The sequence below is a fragment of the Manis pentadactyla genome, chromosome 10 (genome assembly GCF_030020395.1).
Source record: "Manis pentadactyla isolate mManPen7 chromosome 10, mManPen7.hap1, whole genome shotgun sequence".
NCBI lineage: Eukaryota > Metazoa > Chordata > Mammalia > Pholidota > Manidae > Manis > Manis pentadactyla.
Window position 1 is genome coordinate 125,544,718 of NC_080028.1, and position 23,590 is coordinate 125,568,307.

Sequence of the window (23,590 nt, forward strand, 5' to 3'; positions counted from 1 at the left end):
TTTGGCCGGGGGCGCGCGGCGAGCGCGGGCGGGCTCGCGGGCACGACCTGAGTTAGTCGGGGAACTGGGCGTCTGCACCGCGCGCCACTCGGTCCGGCTCCGGCCGGAAGGGAGCACGGCCGGCCGCTTTTCTGGACCGGAACTTCCGCCTCCCTCGTGACGCCAAGGTGGGCGCCTTACGAGGGCGGATCCGTGGGCGGTACAGGTGTCGGAGGACGGTATTAAAGGCCGGACGCTTCCGGTGGAGGGAAGCTGTGCTGGGGCTTGCTGGGATCATGGCGGAGAATCACTGCGAGCTGCTGCCGCCGGCTCCAGACGTCCTCGGGGCGGGGCTGGGGGGCGGCCTGTGCCGCCGCTGCAGCGCGGCTCCCGGCGCTCTGGCCCAGCGCCCTGGCAGCGTGTCCAAGTGGGTCCGGCTCAACGTCGGCGGCACCTACTTCCTCACCACCCGGCAGACGCTGTGCCGGGACCCGAAATCCTTCCTGTACCGTTTGTGCCAGGCCGACCCCGACCTGGACTCGGACAAGGTGAGGGCCGAGCGGGCCAGCCGGGAGGGTCCGGGCTGCGCCGCCGACTCCCGTTCCGGGCCGGGGAAGGAGCGGATGCGCCCTGGCGCCCACTTCCCTTGAGGGTACCCAGCCACTCCACCCTGGGGCGTCTCTCACCCTCTCTGCTTGTCGGGGGAGGAGGTTTCCCAGACCCGGACTTTGCTTTGGATCTAATTTCTTTTCCTCCCTAGATTCTTTTGTCCCCGGCGTGTGAGCACCTCCGTCCAGTGTACTTAACTGGCCCTGGAATCGGAGAACCCTGGCGTACTTCATCTTCTCACGTTCCAGACGTTTGACTTACCGTTGGCGTGGGGGTGGAGGATAGACACGGGTGGCCTGGCTTTCTCAGTGACTTGCATTTAGAGTTGGCGCTCCATCCACCTGCCCAGCACTCTTAGAAGGTTTGATTCTTCAAGGGGAATGTTTATCATATTAATGGGTGGCTTAGGGGTGTCAGGGAAAGGCCAGGTAGGAAATTTTTTTTACATCTGCTTATTAACCTAGTTTTCCAACTGCCTTCTCAAAAGGAGAAAAATTTCCAGGTTGGTTTGCACTTGGTGTTTCATCACATTAAATGCTCATTCTCTTGAGCAGATGGTAATAAAAACTATTTCATTACCTTTACAAGACTTGTGAGGAAGAGTATCTTGGGAGCTGAGCTGTATGGGATTGAAACTCAGAAAATGGTCTGTTGGAAGAATATTGTTGTTATCTGTATTTATCCGAGGCAGTCCACAAGTCTTATTCTAACTTTCCTGGGTCTTTCAGTTGAACCTACATAATTGGACTCGGGTTTGTGCGTTGGCAGCCAACATTTTCCAGGCACGACTTCCAAGAAAGATTCAGATCCCTCTGGAAGTTAAAGAAGCCTGACAGGGATCATCCTCAGTGTGGCATGACCTTAAGATGAGGAAATGAGAACTTATGAGTTACCACGAAACCACCCGTCCTAGGTAGAAATCCGGTTTCAAGATGCCAGTGCTCCTGACCTCCTCTCAACCCCGAGGTGTTTCCATTGCCCATTTGATGAAATGCTCTACTCCTACAGAACTGACCTCCCGGAAAATAACAGTCTGCTCCAGAATAGAAATAGGCTTTTGTTAGCTGTGATAGTCCTTTTATAGAGTGGGTGTATCTTTCACTGTTTTCTTTCTTTCAGCAGTGTGTTTACTGGCCATTTGCTTGCATTTCTGCTTGACTTTTCCTGTTTTGTGTATTGAATCAGATTTTAAATTGCACTTGTCTATTGGGTTTTGAGGCAGTGGCTGTCTATTCAGCACTAAAACAATTCAGAGCCGATTACAGGTTGCAGTTAGGTCGGCCGATTCAGCCCTTTTCTGTCTCAAGACTACTTAAAAAATGTTTTCCTGTAATAGGAGTCCTTTGGGGGAGGGTAATTAATCTATCAGAATGTATCTGTGTTGTAGTTCCTTTTTAAAATTATCGTCCATATTTGATGTTCAAATCGTAAACCAGAATTTAGAACATGAAGGTAATGCAGTAGATACAGGTTCTGCCTCATTAAACAGTTGACAGTAAATAAGCATTAGTTTTAGTCACAGATAATGTGGATTTGCCAGAAAGAGTAATGCTAACTCACATTAGCCACGATAGTGGTGTTATACCTCACATGAGAAAACGTTTAAGATAGTCTCCTCAGAGACTGACGAAAGAACGTCCTGGAGATGCCTTCCTGGATAACTAGATCCTGAGCGAGGAAGCTGAGGTGAAGGTGGAGAGGAGGGGTGTTTGAAGCCGTGGGGCACCAGTAATTACATGATGGACAGGGAACAGGATGTTGATTCACGCGTAAAACTCTCCAAGTCCTGACTTCATAGTTAAGATTAATAGAAGCATACCTGGCAGACATTCTTGATGCTGGACATAAGCCCCTGCCTGCTGAAAGGTTTCCCTCTGCATTTGACTAGTGTTTATGGAGCAAGTTTATGGCCGACAGAAAAGGCTGCTTGAATAGGGGTTGGGGTGGGGAGATTTAAGGGGGAGGAGTTCTAAGAAATTAAAGACCCAGAACCTTTCAGGCACCTGATGGGTTTGGACTTCACTGGGAGAGCCCCTGGAGCTTGCTATTAAATGCAGAAATGTCTGGTGGGGCGCTTGGTCCGTGAAGCCGTGTGGGAGAGGTGGCATTATAGGATATTTTCTGGAGGAGTGCTTTTTAGGAAGTCGACAAACAGGTTGTTAAGGACGGTGGGGAGTTGGGCTACGACTGGTCCCCCTTCCCCCATGTCCATGTTCCCTGTCTCAGGACTGAGCTTGGTGGGCCTGGTGAGCCTAAGACCCACTGCCCACCATGCCCTGAACCTTCAAACCTCACTCTCTTCTCTCAAGGTCTGACTCGGCCTGTGGCTGCTGTGAGGTACTCTTCATGGGCAGCCAGGTGTGAATCTTGCTCGCTTGCCCCTGGGGCTTCCTTGGGCAGCATTGTTGTCTGGGTCATTAATTAAGCATCTGCTCGATGGCTGCCTGGGTCATTTTTCTCTCCCATGTTCCCTTAGGGGCAGGCCAGGTGCAGTACTTCCCGGAAGTGCTTTGTGAATACCTGACGTGTGATTCACTTGGGTCATGTCTCTGTACTCCGTGGCACCGGCTCATCAGCCAGTTGCTGGAAACAGGTTAGAGTTGTCGTGATGCTTTAGGAGTTACAGGGGAACAGGAAACACTACTCTTCAGTGGTTGGAAACCCCTCAGATTAAACAGGATTTGAGGGGAGCTCAGTCGCTACAGCTGAGCCAGGCCTGGGGAGAACTTGGGGTTTCATGAGCATTTGTCCTTTGACAGGATTCAAGATGCAGATGCCCTGGCACCAGACGGGTCATTGAGGGGTCGGGCTGTCCTGGGGCTTCTGACGGCTCGTTCTTGCAGCTCTTTGCCCGCCCGTGCCCTCTGCGGTGTGCTGGGTGTTGGCAGGTGTCTCGGGATTGGAAGGCTCGTGGAAGGAATTCTGCAGGCAGGTCTAGGTGAGGGGGGTGCAGGTGGAAGTGCAGTCTTCCAAGCCACTGGGCAGGAGAAGTGGGACTGCTTGAGTGGAAGCAGCAGATTATGTTCTGTGTAACTCAGAGGCGAAAAGACTAAACTCCCGAACGCCGACGAGCATCCCAGGTCGCCTGCCCGAGGCCCTGAGTGGGTGCCCTGAGACTCTGGCGCGCTTCATTCCACCCTTAGTTTGAGGGTGTGGCTCCCACCATGTTCTTGGCTCTGACCACGTGGTTACCTGGGGATCTGAGCAGATGCTTGGGCCCCTCGCTGGCTGGAGGTGACCCGCCCTGCCCCCCAGGACAGTGGGTGCTCTCAGTGAATGCTGGGGTTCTCAGGGGCGCCTACTCGCTTCCGGGCCTGAGCCAGCCCACCCGGCAGCGCCCCGGGCTAGGGCTTGTCTCCAGTGTGTGGGCTCCAGGCCGCCAGCCATCTGAGGGCGGCCGGAGGACATGGTTCTCAGCTGCACAGCAGTTCCTCCTCTGGCAGCTACACATGCAGCCTTCAGCTGCTCTACTCCAGCCGACAGTGGCTGGCTTTGGTTTGGGCCAGCACTCAGAAAACTGGCCCACCTGTGTGACGGTGCGACTAGCGTTCTGTGGGACAGAGAGGCCTGCCGGCGCACAGGTACAGGGCGTGTGGCTGCCTGAGCGGTGCGCGGGCATGCGCGCTGGCTCCTGCCCAGGTCAGCAGGCACAGGCCGGCCGTCTGTAAAAGTTCTGAATGGAGCTGGCTCTGCTTGGCGCCGAGGGAGGGGTCTGCCTGGCCAGGGCGCCAGCAGGCCCTTTCTCGCACTGGTGCCCTCACCAGGCCCAGATCGGGCCGCTCTCCTGAGACCGCAGAGTGCCTGGAGTGTTCTGGTCTGGAGTTGGGGTGATGTGGGTGTTGGGAGGCATCGGGTGTTTTCTGTGGTGGCAGAGTTAGACTTGGGACTCTGTCCTGACCCTGCCTTCACCCGCAATTGAATGGGCTGTGTGCCTGGGGCTAAGTCAGTGCACCTCTCTGGGCCTCTGCCCCAGGGGGTGGGGGCGAGGGGGGGATGTGACCGCCCCCACCCAGCCTGATGCTGGGCGCTGCAGTAAATACAGCAGCCCTTCGTATCTTTATTTCACTTTAGTATTTTGGTTTTAGAAAGATGTACCAAGAAAGATGTTCCTCCCCTTCAGAATTTGTTTTTGTACTGTTTGTCTCTTACTCAAACCTCGCGGTGCCCGCGGGCGGCTCCAGCTGCTTGGCCGGCCCAGAGGGCAGTGGTTGGGCCCTGGAGCCTGTGCCGCGGGGGGAGGCCACAGCTTGCCGGCCAGCCACCGACTTCTGCGGGAAACTCGGTGTCTTCACGGGAAGCACAGCCCCTGGGTTCCAGGACCATCCTCGCGCGTGTGAGTGGTAGGGCCTCCCTGGGTCTGCGTCCTGCGGGCCTGGTTTCCTTGGCAGTGAGGCTTTCGGGGTCCCCGCCCGGTCTGCAGGGTTGGGCTTGGCGGCAGTGGCTCTGGGGGCCATGAGCTGGGCCTCGCCTCGCAGCAGCAGCCGATAGCTGATAGCCAGGCCAAGGCAGGGTTGCTGAACCGCGGGAGGGAGAGGCAGGCAGGTGGGTGAGGGGGCGGAGCAGCTGTGGGCCTGCCCTTCGGCCCCAGGGGGGAGAAGGGGTGGATCTGCGCCGCGTCTGCCGTCAGGGCCGAGAGTGGGAGGAGAGCAGAGGCCACCTCGGAGCCAGCGTGGTGGTGGCTGCTGGGGGAGCTCGGGTGCGCTGGGCGGGCACCCCTGGCTGGTGTCCTGGCTGCCGTGTCCTGCCCGCCGGCCCTGAGCAGTGATGCCCCGGGGGCAGGACACTCCAGGCGTGAAGAGGCCCTGGACCCAGCGGTTCCCATGTGGCGCCTCCGCCCAGGGCAGTCATGGTTCCCACCTGCTTCCATCTCCAGTTGATTTTTCGAGGCCAACAGTTTTATGTTAAACACATGCCATGTGACATCTGTAGGGGATTTAGGGACAGGTGTTCTGTAGCCGGGGTGTCTCTAGGGAGGGAAGCCGCTGAGTAGCCCCGGCAGATGGAGGTCCCCTTATCTTGTGACACACATGTTCATAGCAGCTGTGACCTGAACAGGTGGCACTCGGGATGGCAGGTCCACCTGTGGCATAGTGCCTGTGATGCTCCCCTTGCCCCAGAGTGACCCGGCCCTGCCTCTGTCTGTGCACCGTTGGTGCAGCACCTGTTCTAAGTGGACCCCGGTCCTGCCCAGCAGAACGGTCCCTGCGAGCCACTTGCGCTTGTGCATGGACCTTGGTGGGACCCCCATGGGTGGGTTTCTCGCTCCAAGAGAAGGCCCGGGAGCCCACACGTGATCCTCTCACAAGTCCACTCCTCTCTGCTTCTCCGTGAGCCCCACTTGAGTCATGCGTGTCATCCTGGAGTCTGTCTCTAGTCCACATTGAAAGCCATCTGTCGGGGACACCTGGGGTCGGGATCCTGCCAGCTGGGTGCTGTTCAAGGTGTGGGGGTTTGTTTCCAGTGGAGGTGCCAGGCGCAGCACAAGGGCCAAAAACCCCAGAGGCTGCCTCCTTCCTTTACTCCTCAAGTGTGTGCCTGGGGTTTCCCATCTTGCTGCACAAGGCCCCAGCGGGGTCCCGCTTAGGGGCAGCTCAGTTGGAAGCAGTGGTGCTTCTGCACACATGTAGCAGGGCTGGGCCTGCTCTGCACACCCAGGTGCCTCCTCGCTGGTCTCTGCCTCAGTTTCCTCATTTGTAATTAGTGAGTCTAAGGCCTCTTTCAGGTCAAGAATTTAACAAACTGTAAACAAAACAGAGAAGAGGGTAGAGGTGAAGATTATATGTGTGAATTTGAAATAGAGGCACTAAAAATGGATAATTTCAGAATAAAACTAAGTCTTTCTAATTAGGTTGATTGCAAATAACTATACACAGAAAATTCTATGCTTTTGCATTTAGATTTCAGTGGGGAAATCCAGCAGGAAATTTCTCTCAAACTGAGCTTGGGACACTCAGCCCTCTTAATTCCAAGCCTGTGGTGGCTGTGCATCGCCTCACACCACCGCTGTCACTGAGGTCCCCTTCCTGGTGCCGTGGGAATGGTGGAGGTGGTTGAAAGCTCTGTAAAGGGGCCGGGGTGAGACAGGTCCACAGATTACTTTCCAGTTACAGAGCCCCCCATCCTCAACCCTCCTTCCTTACTGCCACTCCCAAGACCACGCGTTTGTTATCAAGGGCGTGGCTGGCCCCGAGGGACCAGTGGCCCCCACTTTCTCCACGGTGCTTTGCTGGGCAGTGCATTCTATGTGCCTTTAACTTAAGGACCGGGTTTTGCTTCCGGGCACAGTGAGCTGGGCGAGCTAAGGTCTCAGCAGCTGTATTTTAGGCCCTTCCAGGACGTTACTTCCCAAGCAGCCACGTGGGCGCCAGAGGAGTGGACAGGGCGAGGCTCATGGAGCACTTTGGAGCCAGGATTTCCTCATCTGCCACCCTCCGTGCCGGGGTGCAGGCCAGGGCTCTCCCGGGGAGCATGAATGTGGGCTCAGCCCTGCCTTTGCCCACCACGTCCTCTCAGAGATGACTGGCTGCGGTGCCCCTGGACACGGCACAGGCTTGAGGGTGCAGGGTTCAGACTCCACTGGAGACCCCAGCTCAGTCTTGGACATCGGGCTCACCTGGAGCGGGGTGCAGTCAACCTGGGCGTCAATGAGCTGCCCTGCTCTCCATGCAGACGGGCTGCCTGGGGGATTCGGTGCTCTGGAAACAGTCCAAAGCAAGTCCAACTTCCCCTTTCCATGCCTTTGGGTAGGTGCATATTTTTAAAGCCAGTACTTCACAAGTAGGTCAGATGCTAATTCAGCGGGAAGTGGGGAAGGTCAAGAGAGGGAAATGATCTGTGGAGAAAGCAGTCTTAATTCTGGCTCTTTTACCCAAAAAAAGCACCCCGTACCTTGCTGCTGTATAAATACAGCACGTGCTCTTACGTAACTTGAGGCGAGGACAGCGGGAGGAGAGGAGGCCCACGTGTCTCGCCCCCTGGCTGGTCTTGGTGACTCGGTCCAGTTCCTTGATGCCATGTCCGTGCAACCTTCCCACTGTGCACATCCGGTCTTGGGGCCACTGTGGACTGGCAGGTGGGATAACTGGGGTGAGCTCCCCAGTTGTTAGTGTGGACGTCACTGAGATGACCCTCTGCTTTTGCATAAGTGAGCCTAAGACTTGTATTCTGAATTCAGTACCATTTTTTTTTTGTTTTCTGGTGTTCTGTGTTCTGTATTTTTCTGCCTTAGGATGTTGGCCCCAGGGCCACACGACCAACACAAGCAATGAGGGGCCAAGGCCCGTGTCCACACCACCAGCAGTGCCATGAGGACCACCTGCCCCCAGCCAGCCCTCGCATGCTCCGGTGCATGCTGCTCATGCTCAGGCATTCGGTGGTCCCTGCAAAGCTCCTGTGTGCGTGCCGATGAGAGTCAGGCTGCGGCCATCTGGCCATGGCCCAAGATGAAGCCAGGTGGCATGTGGGGGTCTTGACGTGGGGCCCCCAGCACTTCTCATGAGCCCAGGACAAGAGCCATGCTCCCATAGGCTGCCTGGCCTGTCTTCACCCCAGTCTTGCGGCCTCGTTTCTTAATGCAGTCTGCCTGATCAAAACGAGTCCGAGAAGAGACCATGCCGGACAGCCCTGAGTGGCTCTATAGAAGAGGCCACTTTGGAATTTCTTTAAGTGCCACTCATCAGAAGGCTGGACAGGCTGGCGTGTCACCAGCAGAGATGGCACATCTGAGCATCAGATTGCTGGGGGTGCAGCCTGCCATCCAGGCCACACTCTCTTCAGCATCTCTGGTCCCCGTGGTGAACCTGTAGTTCTAGATCCTGGTCTGGGATGCGCCTGGCAGGAGGGCTGGGGTAGAGCATCCTGCCCTCAGAACGTGCTGCCGTCTGGATAGGCCCGGAGCTCAGAGTCGCACCACGTGGGAAAATGGTGTGACAGTGCTCCCCGTGGGAAGCCTGTTCTCTCTTTGCCGGTCCTGGTGGAGGCCAGCCCGGGCAGCAGGTGTCGGTTCTGGAGTGCCTCAAAGGACTGATGTGTGTCCCCAAGGATGGAAGGGTGCCCAGCTCTGCGCAGTTGGGGCCTCTCCAGAGGTGCTCCTGGCCAGAGCTTCCTAATCGGTGCATTTGACAGAGTACCCAGGATGGCCCCCTCGAGGTTTCTGGGTCCCACTTCAGGTACCCAAGGAGTGTGCACCCGGCCTTGAGAAGCCCACTGCCAGTGCCCGGCGCATGTGTGGCGTGCCCTGAGCTGAGGCCAGACCCAGGGCAGTGGTTCTTCATTGCGTCGGCAGGGGGACGTTTTGTGAAAAAGCCCTGCCTACTCAGCAGTGCACGAGGCGAGGGGCCCGCACGTGCCTCCCGGTCCCTGCCCGTCTCCAGGCAAGCCTCACACTGCGAGGCCAACGCCAGCTCTCTGCTGCCCTGTCCTACCTCCCCGGGCACGTTCCCTGGGTGGCTGCCCCCTGCCCTCAGCCTTCTGCAGTTTCTGTCACTTGCTGGGTCACCTGCCCTCCCCCATCCCTCCAGGCTTTAACAGGCCTGGGTCACCTCTGTGTGTCTCGTGTTGCCCAGCGTCCTGCTGGTGCTCAGGAAATATCCTTTTCCATGAGTCCTGGTGCCAGTCTTGATGCCCAGCTTGCTGGGGGAATGGCCTTGAGCCCACAGTGACCCCACTCAGGCCAGCAGCCCGGGTGCCCTCAGGGTGGAAGGGGCCCCATCCCCATCTCACCTTCCCTTCTTGACCCCCTGCCGGCTCTCTGTCCATGGCCAGGAGCCGATGAGTAATTCCTGAGCTTGGTGACGAACAAATGCCACACGCTGGGCCTTCATTCACGAGGGTGGGTGCGCCGAAGAGCCCCTCAGGTCCGTGTTGTGGCAGGACCGTCCCTTCCAGTCCTTGGCCCCTTTGCAGGCAGTGGTGCCACTCCCCCAAGTTGGAAGACTGCAGGACCACCTCCGAGGGGCTGGCCTTGCTTGGAGAGCGGCAGGGCCAGAGGGCTGGAGGCAGGGGCCTGTGCAGTGTCCTCTAGAGCGACCTCAGGTGGCTGGGGCGGGGCACCAGGATGACGCTGGAGGGCCGTGTGCGGCTGGGACACTGCCCTGGGGGACATCCCTTGGGGCAGGGTGGCCTGTGAGGCAGAAGCTGGGCTGGTACCTGGGGCCTACGGGAGAGATGGCGCAGAGGCCCTCTGGCCGCGCGGCTCCAGTCCTGCGCCCTTGCAGATTTGGTGTGTGAAGAGCAGGCTGTACTGCTTTGTGGTGGTGGGCTTAGGGCACACTCTTGGAACCACCAGGCTTGACCACACAGCTTCCAGGATTTGATGCTCACAAGTGAGAAATAGGGTCCAGACTCGTCGTAATACTTTTGGCTGAGCTGCTTCTGGCCTCCCTGTGTCCCTGGGTCTGGCGCCCCAGCACACCACGTCTGAGCGTCATTCAGGGATTGCCACCATGCCGTCTGCCCCTGCAGGGAGGCCTGACCCTGTTCTCGGGCCTTAGCTGGCCTGCTGCTCCCACTGAGGGCCTCCCAAGAGCTTGGAGCCACTTCTTGGTCGGGGAGGCCACGCCTGCTCTCCGACTGATTGGTGGCCTGCAGCACAGGGAGCCCTGACCCTTTCTGCCAACCAGCCTCCCTCTCCAATGGCCAAGGCCTCCACTCTGGGATAGGAAGGCCTCACCTCGGATTTTTGGAGCCGTGAGGAAAGAGACCTCCTAATGAAAGGAGGTTATCTTGACACAGAGCAGAACTTAGACCTGGCTGAGACCTGAAATGCTGGAGACCCGGGCTCAGGACTGCAGCTGGCAGGAGGCATGTGGCTGGCTTCGAGATGGCAGCACTGGGCGGTCATCTGCAGGGGGCTGACGGGACACACACAGCCCACCTGCCTCTGAAGCCCCTTGAGGCACAGCCCGTCGTGCGTGAGCTGTGGGGGCTGCTGCTTTCCCATCTGGGACTCACATTGGTGTTCGTTGTTTGTAGGATGAAACAGGTGCCTATTTAATCGACAGAGACCCCACTTATTTTGGGCCTGTGCTGAACTACCTGAGACACGGGAAGCTGGTCATTAACAAAGACCTTGCAGAGGAAGGTGAGTTGGGGGCAGAGCCCGTGGAGTGTGGACTGGCCACTTCAGACAGGTCCTGTGAGCCCGGTCACCCTTCGGGGGACAGGCCCTGCATGCTGCAGCCAGGCTGGGGCCTCAGGCATCCCCTTGCTTACTCCCCAGTTTCCTTGCAGGCCCGCCCTGTGCAGCAGCCACCTCTAGTGTCAGGCAGGGGCTGCTCAGTGCCGCCACCTCTTCCCTTTTCATCGGAGCTGGGCTGGCCCGTCAGGACTGTGTGGCAGAAGGTCCTGGGGGCTGTGGTCCCTGGCTGCAGGGTGTCCCCCCACACCCAGCTGTAGGCAGATCTGTGCTCCCTCCCTCCTAGTACTGGCTGGTGATGCTGCTGTGGGCAGGCGGGCTCCTCCAGGGGGACTACGTCCTCATGGCTGCTTTGGCTGGAACAGCCCACAGGCCCATGTGTTACAGGCGAACCAGCCGGGCCAGCCTCATAGCTGCCATCACCTCGAGCTGTCTGCTCCCAAATGCTGTGCAACATTCCCACTATGGCCCCAGCAAGCAGGCGGTGTGTGTGGGCCTCAGGCCCGAGACTGCACGTCTGAGGCCTGGTCTCAGGGTGGGCTCTGGCCCTCCTGCTCTGATGGGGGTCTTGCCGTGCCCACCCGTGCTGGGCCACACCGTCCATCAGCTTCAGGTTGAAAGCCCTGAGCCTTCTGGAGCCCATGAGCAATCCATGAAGCAGAGCCCTTCCAATTTGTTCCTGGAATTTCCTAGAGGTTTATAGTCCCTAAACTTGGTACCTTTCAAATGGCAGTTTTTGAGAAGGAAGGGGTTCCTAAACTGGCAAGAGTCCTGTGTCAAGGAGCCACCAGCTAGTCTTCCAGTTGAATAGGGAAGCTGAGGCACTATGTGACTCAGAGACCTTCAGGAGGCTGCCTGGCCTAGCCTGGGCCTCACATGCAGGGAGGCAGGTGGCTCACAGGCTAGGGGGGGAAGAACCCTGAGCTTCGGAGCTCGGGCAGGTGTGGAGAGCGTGTGAACCCCCTGCAGGGCACCTGCAGCAAGGCATGCCGGGAGCGTGCTCGGTGACACTGTACGTCTCCACCTCGTCCCGTCTGCCCCTGCCGGGGGAGCCCAGGGCACCCGTACGGTCTGCTGGGACGTTAGGACGGGCCAGGCGCCATCCAGGTCGTGCCTGTGGGCTCATGGCTGGGCAGAGGCCAAACATTTATTCTTTGATCGGGCGAACGTCTTTTTTCTCTGACCTAGGAGTGTTGGAGGAAGCGGAGTTTTACAATATCACCTCACTGATAAGACTTGTAAAGGACAAGATCAGAGAACGGGACAGCAGGACATCACAGGTGAGACCGGGGGACCGGCACTGGCTGGGAAGGGAAGTCCAGGGAGGGGGAGAATGGGAGGCCTGTGATGGGGGCGGGCATGAGTGTCTTGGGGAGGGCATCGCAGGCAGGGCACAGCAGGTGCCCAGGGCTGTGGCGGGCAGTGTGTGGCCTGATCGGAGGGCTGGGGCAGGGCTGATGGAGCTCGGGGGGCAGTGGGGCAGTGGAGGTGGGGTCCTGCAGGCCAGCGCAGGGGCGATATGGACTGGGCTCCTACTGGGAAAGAAGGGTGCGGCCAGGGCTCTGTGCCGCCCGTGAGCCCCGCAGTGCAGATAGCCACGTGGGACCCGCCCGCACTTGGCCATGGCTGGGGGTTCTGGAGCCCACCCGTTAGGCCAATGTTTGAAGTGGGCTGTGTCCCGCATATGCTGTGAAGGGAGGCGCCAGGAGGTCTGAGTCATCAGTCTGTCCCATGCCAGCCTGGCACTTGCTGGCAGAGTGGCAGGCCCTTGCCCAGTGGTTCAGCTCCTGCAGGTGGGTGCCTCCCACGGGCATCTCCTCAGAATGGCCGCCGTTACCTGAGGGTCTCCACGTGCGCAGACACTTCCTGACCTCTGATGGGCTTGCCCGCTGGCATGAGCACTCCGGGCAGGAGCTGCTGGGCTTGCTGGTGGCCTGGCCCCTCGGGAGGCTGGACCATCCACCCGCACGGCCCCCTCCCTCCTGCTGGAAGCCCTGGGCAGGGAGTGGGCCAGAGACGTGTCCACAGCTCCCGGGCCATCTCTGGCCACTTTGCCTCGCCCCCGTCTATTCAGCCACCCCACGTGTGACCCCTGTGACCCGGGCCAGCCCTGCAACTCCGCCTCAGTGTCCCGTGTACACAGTGGAGACGGAGACCCTCCCTCAAGGCTGCCCTGGGCTGGGGGTGAGCCTGTCACTGGTGTGTCCCTGGCACAAGTCCCCACCTTTATAGCAGAGAACGGCCCCTTGTGACTCCCACCTGCCCTGTACGCCGTGCCATGGCCACCATGCAGCAGCCCCTGAGGGCTGGCCTCTCTGTGGCTCCCCAAGGTGCTCCGAGCCCCAGGATGTGCCATGAGGGCCGCCTCTCGCAGTCCAGGAGCTACCTTAGTGGTTGGGGGGCTGCTTCGGCCCAAGCGAGGGCTCCAGGCCGAGCTGCCGCGCGCATGCATAAGCCTTTCCTGGGGCCTGGGCCTCCCCAGCTGGTTCGACTCGATCCTTGTGGGGTTCCCTGGGAAGAGAAACTGCAACAGGTGCTCATGGCATCCCAGGAACATGACTCCCTGGGGGTTTAGAAATAGAACATTTTTGGACAGGACGAGGAAGCCGCAAGTGGCAGCTGTTCCGGGCATCACAACCCAAGCCCAACAGGTGAAGGGAGGCGTCGCCCTCTAGCCATCCCTGTCTGGCTGTCCCGAGGACGGGCACGTGGGGCAGGTTGCCAGCTGGGGGCGGGGTGGGTGAGCGGCCGGCTCACCTGTGTCCTGTCCGTGCAGGTGCCGGTGAAGCACGTGTACCGGGTGCTTCAGTGTCAGGAGGAAGAGCTCACGCAGATGGTGTCCACCATGTCTGACGGCTGGAAGTTTGAGCAGGTGAGGCCCCCTGGGCTGGCTGGCTTTTAATTACAAAGGCCTGGCTGGGGTCCCTGGGGCCCCAGGGATGGTAATGAGGCACTAGGTGGCCTGTGGTCCGTCCTAGGAAACGTGGGTCACTGTCACTGGCATCCTGGCAGCAGCCTGCGCCCTGCCCTGACTAGATTGATCACTGGCATTTGGGGGGCATGGGGAGGGCGCCCCCTCCTGCCCCACGTCCTCACCAGCCTTCTCCCTGTACCTGCCCTTCTTACTCTAGCCCGTCCTTTTGGGGGGTCTGTCTCTGTGCTCTGTCTGGCATCACTGTGTGCAGGGTGGGCATCCCGAGCACATCCTGCCCCAGCCCCTCCCACCTCCACCCCGGCTGTGCGGACGGCCCAGATTCCTTTCCCGAGGCACTGCCCCTCCAGCCCTGTTCGTGCCTTGTTCTGGCCCAGCCCTCACCCCAGCCACTGTGGCTGATGTGTCAGGGTGCTAGTGAGAGCTGCCTGCCCTCCTCCCCTCCCGCCACGCTCGCTGCTGTCTGGGGGCCCCGGTGCATCCTGGGCACAACTGGGAAATGTGGGTCACTGTCACTGGCATCCTGGCAGCAGCCTGCGCCCTGCCCTGACTGGATTGGTCACCAGCATTTGGGGGGCATGGTACCAGCTCTCCCTGGCCCCAGGTACCCCTCTCAGATGCACGAGTCACCCTTAGGGAGGGCCAAAGAGCAGGGGCCTTACAGGCGGTTTTCTATCATGCCACTGATAGCACAATTTCACTATTTTTTTTTTTTTAATTTTGCATTTGAGAGATATAAGCTCTTGGCTCTGGGGTAGGCTGGAGCAGGCCAGTCGGCCCTCAGCCCTGTGTGGCCCAGGTAGTGACCTGGAGGCCTGTGGGATTGTTCCACACAGACAGGCAGCCACGTGGAGGCCGCGGCTTTCCAGCGTCCACCACCTCTGAGTTCAGGTGGCCCGACCCTCGCATCCTCCGCCCACCTTCCCTCCCACCAGAGGCGTCGTGTACCCCTCAGGAAGCCCGGGGACGTAGAGTCAGGCCTGGCTTCACCTGCGAGGGACTGGCGGCTGAAGGGAGAACAGAGTATCTGGGAGCTCGCCCTCGAGGTGCTCTGGGCCGTGTGAAGGTGCGGCCCAGGTGCTGAGCGCCCCGCTTCCTTCTGTGGCCACCTGATAGGCCCCCTCCACAGCCCGCCTCGCTGCCGGGCTCCCCTCGCCCCAGGGTCGGCCAGGGTCTCTGCGGGCCCAGCCCGGAGCCCTGAGAGAGCCGAATGCCCTGGCAGAGGCCTGTCTGGCTGTGGTGTGCTCATGTGGGGGCGTGTGTGCTGAGGCCCCTCACCTGAAACCTGTCCGTCCCCCCATGTGTCGGCTGTCTCTGCCGTGGCCTCTCCCAGGTCAGCACGTCCCTCCTGGCAATGGGCTGATCCTGAGCTGGGCATGTGCCACTCTGCCCATGTCTTACTGGCCTTCTCTCCTCCCAGCTGGTCAGCATTGGCTCTTCCTACAACTATGGGAGCGAAGACCAGGCCGAGTTCCTCTGCGTGGTGTCCAAGGAGCTGCACAACTCCCCGTATGGCACAACCAGTGAGCCCAGCGAGAAGGCCAAGGTGGGTGGCCACAGGCAGGCGGACGGCAGGCTGGTGCGTGGCGGCCCCTGCATGCTGGCCGCGTGCCAGCAGAGGGGACCTGTGCAGGCAGAACACGTCTCTCCGGGGCTGGGTTTCTCCCCCGAGGCTTTATAATTTCTCACTGTCCCTTGTGATGGCGCTCCTGGACACACAGGCCCCCTGGTGGCTCGCCCACGTGGTGCTTCTTGTCTGTTGGCCCATAATTCTTGCCTGACATGTCAGGAGCTGAGCCTGGAACAGAGGGCACGTGCACCCCACAGGGTATTGGTAGTGAGGCTAGGAGCTGGGGGACACAGGCACCCCCGGGAGCCCCCAAACCTCACGGGCAGGCTGCTCCTGAAAGTGCCACCCTCCAGATCTGCCGGCAGGTTGTCCTTCAGGTGGCGCCTCTGGGCTGTTTCCCTGAGGACCTGGGACTGTCAAGGTTGGAGGCGGGGTGCCCTGAGTGGGTCCTGGTCTTGGGAGGAGTGTTTGGTTTGCAAAGGAGCAAATCCTGCAACTGCTGTGATTTTCAGGCTCCTTGGAGTGTCGTCTCCGCCCGGCTGATGCCGGCCCTGTGTGAACCGGCTCCAGCTCCCTGTTGGGCGAATGGCTCTTCTCCCCAGGAAGGCAGGTGCAGCCGTGTCCCCGTGGCAGGGAGCAATGGCTGGCCTTGCCCAGTGGCGACAGATTGTCCTCTGGGCTTGTTCCTGAGGCCGGGGACTCCAGATGTAGCTCTGCTTCCAGAGCCCGGTGCTGGCCTGGGCCGGCTCCACCTGGCAGGGCCCTGGAGCTGGGAGCGAGGGGGGTGGCTGGCTGCGCAGCCAGTCGGGGGCAGGGCGGGGCTCCGGTGGCCCGCCTGTGAGCCCTGGGCCCCCCGGGGCCTGCTGGAGGCTCGGGGTGTCGCTCGCCTGAGGGTGTTTTGAAGGAGCGCCAGGAAGGGCCGGAGCAGAAGGGTGTTTACTGGTGACGGGGAGCCGGGGCTTCTGGGGCTTCCCCAGGCTCTGAGCCGCGAGGCCGCCTTTCAGGGTCTTCGTTCAGGCGCGGGCCTGGGGACGGGCGGTGGCTCTTTCCCCCGGCCTGGGGGTCCTGTGTCTCCACAGCTGCGTGGTGGTCAGGGAGCATGGTGGCCTGCAGGCTGCGCTGCCATGTGGGCGGGACAGCGTGGCGGGATATGTGTCCTGCTTCCCAGGCTCTGGGATCGCACGGTTCTCTGCTGTTTGTTTTCAGAGGCTCTTATTTTTTAACTTGAGAAGTTCACACCTTCTCACGGCAGCTCCCTCAGGCAACTTCAGATGCTGTGAGGGCGCCCAGGCGTGACCCTGAATTCATTTGCCACTGAAAAGTGGCCCTATTTTCTCCAAAAATGCCTGGCTCTGAAGAATGGTGGCCCCGGTGGCTTCTCTGTGGGGGCAACAGCAGGGGCCCCCTGGAGGTGGTCACGGTGGGGCTCAACGGGGGAGACCGTGTGCGCCCTAATGGGCGCGTCACCCACGCCCTGATGGCAGAGAGTGTCACCCCTGGGCCTGCTCCCGGGTGCCCCGCAGCAGCTCAGCCCCTGGCTGTGCCCTAGTGGGCCAGCACCCAGGCTCCAGGTAGAAGTGGCAAGAGGGTGCGGCTGCCAGTGGGGCACCTCGGTGGGGGCCTCCCAAACCATGCTCTGCATTCCTGATCGCTGGGCTCTGCGCCCTCATCTGGGCTCTGCACCCTGATTTGCCGGAACTCTCAGGCCTTGCCCACTGGTATTAAGCTCACACTTAGTGGTTTATTACAGGACGTTTGGGGAGGGAGGGGTCAGGCCCTCCAGGGACAGGTGCAGGAGGCAGGGCCCCTGTGGTGTTCTCTCACCTCCAGCCCCTTCAGGCCCCCGATCATACTGCCAGGACCACTGACGGTGACAGCTCGTGCCACATCGCCCCCATGCCTGGTCAATGGCTCTGCCCCCCAGTCCCCGTTGTGTTGTTGACTGTCCGGTGCTGTCTAGCAGTCTCTGCCTCCCTGGAACAGAGGGCAAAGGCCAGACCTCTGCTTAGCCAAAGTTCAGGTCCACTCTGCACTACGGAAGGGACGCGCCGAGCCCAGGGATGTGGCAGCCAGGGGGACACGGCCCTGCACTCCCCCCAGGCTGTGACCGGGGCTGTGGGCTCCGAGGCCAGACTGGTCTGTGGCCTCGCCTCCACCCACAGTGGGGCTCCCCGAGCACTGCACTCACTCTGCCTGGGTGGGCTTCCCTCCGCACTGCCCCATCTCGCCCTGCGCTGACCGTACTCTCTCTTCCTCCTTGCCGCCCGCCACATGCCGAGCCAGAGTGACGAGGAGGAGGCAGGTCACGATGGGAATGGCTCAGATCGAGTGTAAATGTCATGGCGAGCCCTGCGCCCTTGAGGCAGGCCACGTACGTTACCGCCCCGCCCCAGCCCCTCTGCTGCAACTGTTCCATGCCTGTAGTTGACAGCCTTCCACGCCAGGTGCTGACTGTGTAGCTCTGTAGTGGAGCCGACCTGTCTGGGGCAGGACTGTCTGTCTGTCTGTCTGTCTCCTTTAGGATGTTCGTGTCGGTGGATTGAGACTTGGATGGGGTGCCTAGGACCCCTGGGCCAGGCCTCAGTGGGGTCTCACTGCCATGGAGGTCAGCAGGCAAGCACGTAGCCTGTGCCTCCTGGGACCAGCAGCCTACAGCCTTCTGTCCTGTGTCTGGGCTGCCGGCTCAGGGCCACAGTGCCTCTGCTCCCTGTGCCTCAGGAGGGGAGTCTGACAGGCCCTCCCGTTGGCGGTGACAGGAGGCTTGCGAACGCCCCCTGGCCCCCAGCTGCTCCCCAAGGCCCTGCCATCTCCCACCCCCTTCTTGCCGCACCGTCCGGGAGCAGGACCACCTGCTCTGCCCCCTTGTCCTGCATGTGGGAGTCTAGGCCCAGAGAAGTCTGGCTATAGGCGTGAGGGTGAGCCAGGCACCACCCGGGGGTCCCCCATGTGGGTCACGCCCTGCAGGTTGGGGGCCCTCAGCCTCTCCCAGAGAGAATCTTGGGAAGGGCGTCTGTACAGCTGTGAGAGGTCTGGGCTGAGGCTCACAGACTCAGAAGCTCTTCTGTTTGTAGTGGCTGCTTTCCTGGTGATTATGTAAGTATATAACATCCTCCGTTTTGCCTCTTAATCCACAAATCCTAAAATATTTACTACGTGGCCCTTTAAGAAAAAGTTTGCCAAGTGCTGGTCTAGACAGTCTGTCGGTGGGGGCATGCAGCACAATTCTCATCTGTCATTTTAAATGTTGTAGTGGCCACTTGAAGGAAGTAAAAAGAGACGTGAAATTTATGCTAGTGCTGTTAACCCAGCATATGCAAAATAGAGTCATTGCAACCTAAAAATTCTTTGAGATGTCATGCTTTCCTCTTGCTGCCAAAGGTCGCTGGAGTCTGGCCTGCAGTCCACCCCTGTGGCCCCATTCGGGTAGGAGCAGCCTCACCCTGGGGCCCAGGGCCACGTGGGCAGGAGGCAGCTTCCAGCGCAGGCCTGGCCTGGAGGTGCCATGCAGGAACCCAGCTGGGCTCTGCGCACCAATGCTGAGGCCGGGCTGACCTCTGGGAGGGGCCAGGCTTCTTTCCACTCACATACCAGTTACTGACTGCATCTGTTGGCAGGAGCTGCCTGGCGGGCCCTGGCTCAGGTCTGGGCTGAAGGCGGGCCTGGTGCTGCTGGTCAAGTGGCCTGGGCCCGCCGTGGGTGGTGCTCGTGTTACCTGCCTGCCCATTCCCTGTGGTCAGGCTCAGGTCTCCCCTGAAGGAGGTGGCCCAGGCCAGAGCTCTGTTCATGGCAGACGGGGCCGTGACCATCTCAGGTCCAGGGAGGGTCTTCTGTCCTTGTTAGGAGATAGTTGTTGGGGCTCCAGCCCTGTGGGGTGGCTCCCCATGTTGTCACCTTGTCCCTGGGCCATATTCCAGTTGCATGGGCCCAGTCAGTTCCTGCTGCCCAGTCCTGCAAACACACCTTCTTCCCTCTTCTGGGCCTCCACAAAGTGAGGGGCAGCTCTGTGCCTCACGGGGCCCCTGGCCCTAGCTTTTCCTGCAAACAGCAGGCCCTGGCACTGGGACTAGTGCCTTAGGGGCAGGAAGGAGTTGCAAGGGCTGGCAGGGACCTACTGTCCCTGAGTCACCTCCTCAGTGCACTTTATGGGCAGCTGGGGAGACTGGGGGGCATTGGGACTGGCTGGAGCGACCCCCAAGAACTTGGACCTCTCCTGAGTCATGAGGAATAAGCCGTTGGTGAATGGGAGTGGCTGGCTGCCCTAAGCCCATGGCCGCACTGCTCGGAACAGCCGTCCTGGCTGGTGAGCCGAGGGTCAGGGCCAGCAGGCATTTGCTGTGAGCCTGAGAAGTCTGCCTGCTGTGCACAGAGCCTCTCTGGCCGGAGCATCCGGCTGGGCCTGGGCTTGGCGCGAGCAGGGCGGGCTCCTCCAGGGCATGTCTCTGTGCTGCACCCGGCTCAGAAACACGGCGTCCTCAGAGCCGCATCTCTGCTCAGATATTCAAGCAGAAGGTGCCTTTGGGAAACTAGCACTTGCACTGCCCATCTGGCCACAGGGGAGGCCATCCTACAGCTCGGGCTTGGCTGGGTAGGGCAGTTCTGTCCTGGTGACCTGGTCTCAGCCACACGCCACATATCCAGACAGTGAGATAGGCCAGCTCTGAAACCCCCTAGGCCACGGGGTGGTCCCAGCCCTCCACCTGGCATGTGTTGGCCATGCACAGATCCAACACAGGTGGCTCTGGGCCTTGAGGAATTCCCAACTCAATTCAGGGTGGGTGGGATGCACAGATGATCCCACCAGGGCTGAGGGAACTGGTCTGGCCGTGATGCTGAAGAACAGTGGGGCACAGCAGGGCCTAGTGGCCAGGGGGTGCAGGGGTCAGCCATGTGTTCCAGAAAGCCCCATCTGACTGTAGTCAGGCAGGTTGGGCTTGTCACAGGTTCACAGGGAGGCCCATGTGCTGTGCCCAGCCTGGCAGTGTGCAGGGCATGTTGGCAGGAGGGGTGATGGGGTGGCCCCGGGGGCCCAGGCTTCCAGGTTGTGAGACTGAACACAGTGTGTGAAAGAAGAAAGAGGGGCTGGTTGGCCTGAGGGGTGCTGAGACTCTGGGGCCCCAGTTGTGTACATCTTTCTATGGCGGGGGATGTCGGTGGGCAGGTATACCCAGGTGGGCTCTGGCAGCTGTGGGATGGGAGCAGTTGCAACTATCAGGAACGTGCTGGGGGGCCCCAGGGACCTTGTCATAGAACCGCCCCCCTCAGGCCATGCCTGCTGCAGTGGCCGGAGGGCAGTGTTTGATGTCAGGCTGGGATGGAGGGCGGGGAGAGATAGAGGGGCCCGCCCCTCTGGTAGGGCCTGGAGGCTGCAAGCCACTCCCTGCAGTGAAGGTCTCCACGCCTGCCAGCTGGGCAGGGCTGCCACCTGCTCTTGGCCCCCAGCCTGCTGTGAGGCCCCCCCTCAGGCCTGAGCCCGGGGCCCTTTGCTCGGGGCCTGGCTCTGCCCCCTGGATCAGGGCAGGTGGCTGCAGGCCGCCTCTCTGTCCGAGGCCTCACTCTCCGCATTTGGTGTTTGCAGATTTTGCAAGAACGAGGTTCAAGGATGTGAGGAGCATGGTGTTGGCAGCGGAAGCATTTTTCCCTTCCCCAAGATGCAGCAAGCGCCGTGCCGAGGGAGCTTGGCCATGAGAAGAAATCTGCTTTTGACAATTTCTCTGGGGATGTGGGTGTGAATCCTTTCTGCCTCTGAGGCGGGCGGTGAGAGACGGGACCAGCTGTCTGAGGCGTGCTGGCCGGGGACGTCCCCGTGGGTTCCGCTTGCTGCCTTTGAGCCCAGCACTGGCCTCCGGGCTGCTTCTGACTGACCCGTAATCACCGAAGATCATCTGAAGGACAGTGTTCTTGGTGCTCCTTACAAGTCCGCAGTGGGGCCTGGGCCCCACGGGTAGGAGGTGGCCGCTGTGCCGTGGCCCCCGGCTCTGGGTGCCTGCTGATCACGCATGCGCCCCCCCTGGCCCTGGCCCTGGTCAGGGAGTCTGCTCTGCCTCCCAGGCGTGATTCGCAGTTCCTCCAGTCTCGGTGGGCGGCTCGTGATGGAAGCGGCCTCCACGTGTTGGCTACTTACCCGGCCTCTGTCCTCAGAACCGGCCCCCTGGCCCGACCCAGCCTGGAGCCGTTGAGGCTTCTCCGTTTGTATTTCCCGGGTGAGGCCTGTGTCCCTTCTTCCCCAGTGTGGATAGACTGCCCGGTGTTCTTCCTCTTTAGAATTGCCTGACAGTGTTCCTGTGTTCTGGATTGGCCCCTCAGTCATTTAAAGGGCGCTGCAGCTCCCCGCCCTCCTGGGGCACTGCCCCTCGTCAGTGCCTTTGTCTCGCCTGGGATGGAGGTCGGGGGAGGCCTGTCCGCCTGGCTTCTGGGGCTGACGCTCCGCGTCACACTGAACATTGGATGTTTACAGCGCATCACAAATCTCTCCCTTGCCAGCTCTCCTGTTTTTCCTGTCTAACTATGCAGCCCTCTCTGATGTTTCTGGGACGTTTAGCCTTCCACACAGCCTGCATGGGCTCTGCCCGCCTGACGTGACACGGGAGCTCCAGATTCCTCTAAAACCCGCTGTGCACCTCAAGAACAGACCTTCCTCAGCTGGTCGCGAGGATGTTCAGTCTGGGATCCTGGTTCAGAGGAGCGGCTCTCTGCTCCCTGACCACCGGCTCCCCGGGGAAGCCCTGCTCACTGACCACCAGGGCTGCTGACATGCCTGGCAGACGCTCCGACACATCCAGTTTCAGATGCTTCCAGAGGCTTCTTGCCTGATCCCTCTTCTCCTTTGCCAATAACCGGATTAACCAAGTTCTCCAGCACCTGGGACTTAACCTCCTTTTTGTAAGGTCTGTTGTATGTTGTTGAATGTTTGGCTTCAGCGGTTGATAGCAAAGTCTCTGAGGGCATGTCCTGCCCCTGGTGTCGGTTCTCCCGCAGAGCCTGGGAGGCCGTGGGGTGTGCCTGCAGGGCGATCCTGGCCACTTAGCGTGGTTTGATTTGTGACCTTGACATAATAGATAGGCTTGTGGTTTTTTAATTTAAAGATATTAAGACTTAATTCACTAAAACTTATTCTAAGGGGATATTTATACTTTTATACTTTTTTAGGTATCCGTATTTTATCATCTTACAGTTTAATGCCTAAGTTTCCCCTGAAAATAGCAAATAAAATTGTGTATTTATGAATGAGCAGAACAATTGTTGGTGTCTTGAAATGCATGGAAAAGCCACTGCTGCAGAGCCCGCTCCCCTGGGCTCAGGGTGGCCCTGGGCTGTCTGCCTGTCTGTCCGCAGCAGCCTGGGGTCTGACAGGTTGGAGCAGCCCACCCCCGGCCCCACCTCCCTCTTGCGGGCATCCGGCTCATCCCTGGGGACAAAGGAGGTCCTTCAAGTGCCTTAAAGCCCTGAAGCCTTGCTGAGTTAGCGTCTGCGTGTCTGTCTCTAACCCTGGCCCAGAGCACGCGCTTCGCCGTCCCCCCCAGCTCTGGCTCCCCCTGGCGGCTGCTCTTGGAAGGCTCCGGAACGCCCTCCGGGGCCCAGGGAAGGCCCGGCCCGGGTTCCTGGAGAGCTCTGGCTCCCTGCGGCGGCCGGGATGTCTTTGACTCCAGATGCTGCCCAGCCTCCTGGCCTTATCTGTCCTGTTCCCACGGGCAGTAGGGCCCTGTGGGGGCCACCCTGCCTGCCCAGGTTGGGACGTGGGACTGCCTTTCCTGAGGGGCTCGTCTCAGGCACTCGGTGCACAGATTGGGGCTTGTGGGGTGGTACCCCAAATTCTCCTCCAAGGAGCTGGCCTCCAGAACAGACTAACCTTGGTGTCTTCTAGCTCCCTGGTGTGCCCCAGGCCCCTCTGCCAGGTGGGTGTTGGGAGAGGCTAGGGTGTCCCTGCCAAAGCCCTGGGCTTGTCTCCCTTCCCAGCCAAGCACTGAACAGGGGGCAGCCATCCAGTGCAGTTGCCGAGCCAAGGGCTTTTGCACTGGGCAGGGAAGGAGCTGTGGCATTTGGCTTTCGTGCTCCAGGCATCACCTGCCTGCTGTGGGAGCAGACTGGGGAGAGGGGCTCGGCCCTCGGGGTAGCTCTGGGAAGCCAGAGCCGAGGAGGGAGGTGGGCACTCGCACTGTGCAGCTGCTTGGCTTCCTGCAGAGCCTGGCCCTGGAACCTTCCGGGGCACCGTCGGGGACGGGCACCGCCCTTGTCACCTCGCCCCCCAGCCTGCGTTTACTTGTGTCCATCCAACAGGTGCCCAGGCACCTTCATCCCCCCCGAACTGCTGGCCCGTTGTCCACCGTCCCGGGCTGACCCTGCAGTGTGACTGTTTCCCTGTCCCGTG

The 23,590-nt window shown here is 60.1% G+C and overlaps 1 protein-coding gene across 1 annotated transcript; it reads left to right on the forward strand.

Annotated features, from left to right (window-relative positions):
• Nucleotides 1–197: 197 nt before the first annotated feature.
• KCTD5 (potassium channel tetramerization domain containing 5) lies at nucleotides 198–22,455 on the forward strand. Its single transcript, XM_036920587.2, has 6 exons — nucleotides 198–527; nucleotides 10,561–10,669; nucleotides 11,912–12,003; nucleotides 13,500–13,595; nucleotides 15,076–15,201; nucleotides 20,801–22,455. Exons 1-6 carry the CDS (start codon nucleotides 276–278, stop codon nucleotides 20,828–20,830), a joined length of 705 nt encoding a protein of 234 aa, XP_036776482.1. The 5' UTR covers nucleotides 198–275; the 3' UTR covers nucleotides 20,831–22,455.
• The last annotated feature ends 1,135 nt before the right edge of the window (nucleotides 22,456–23,590 follow it).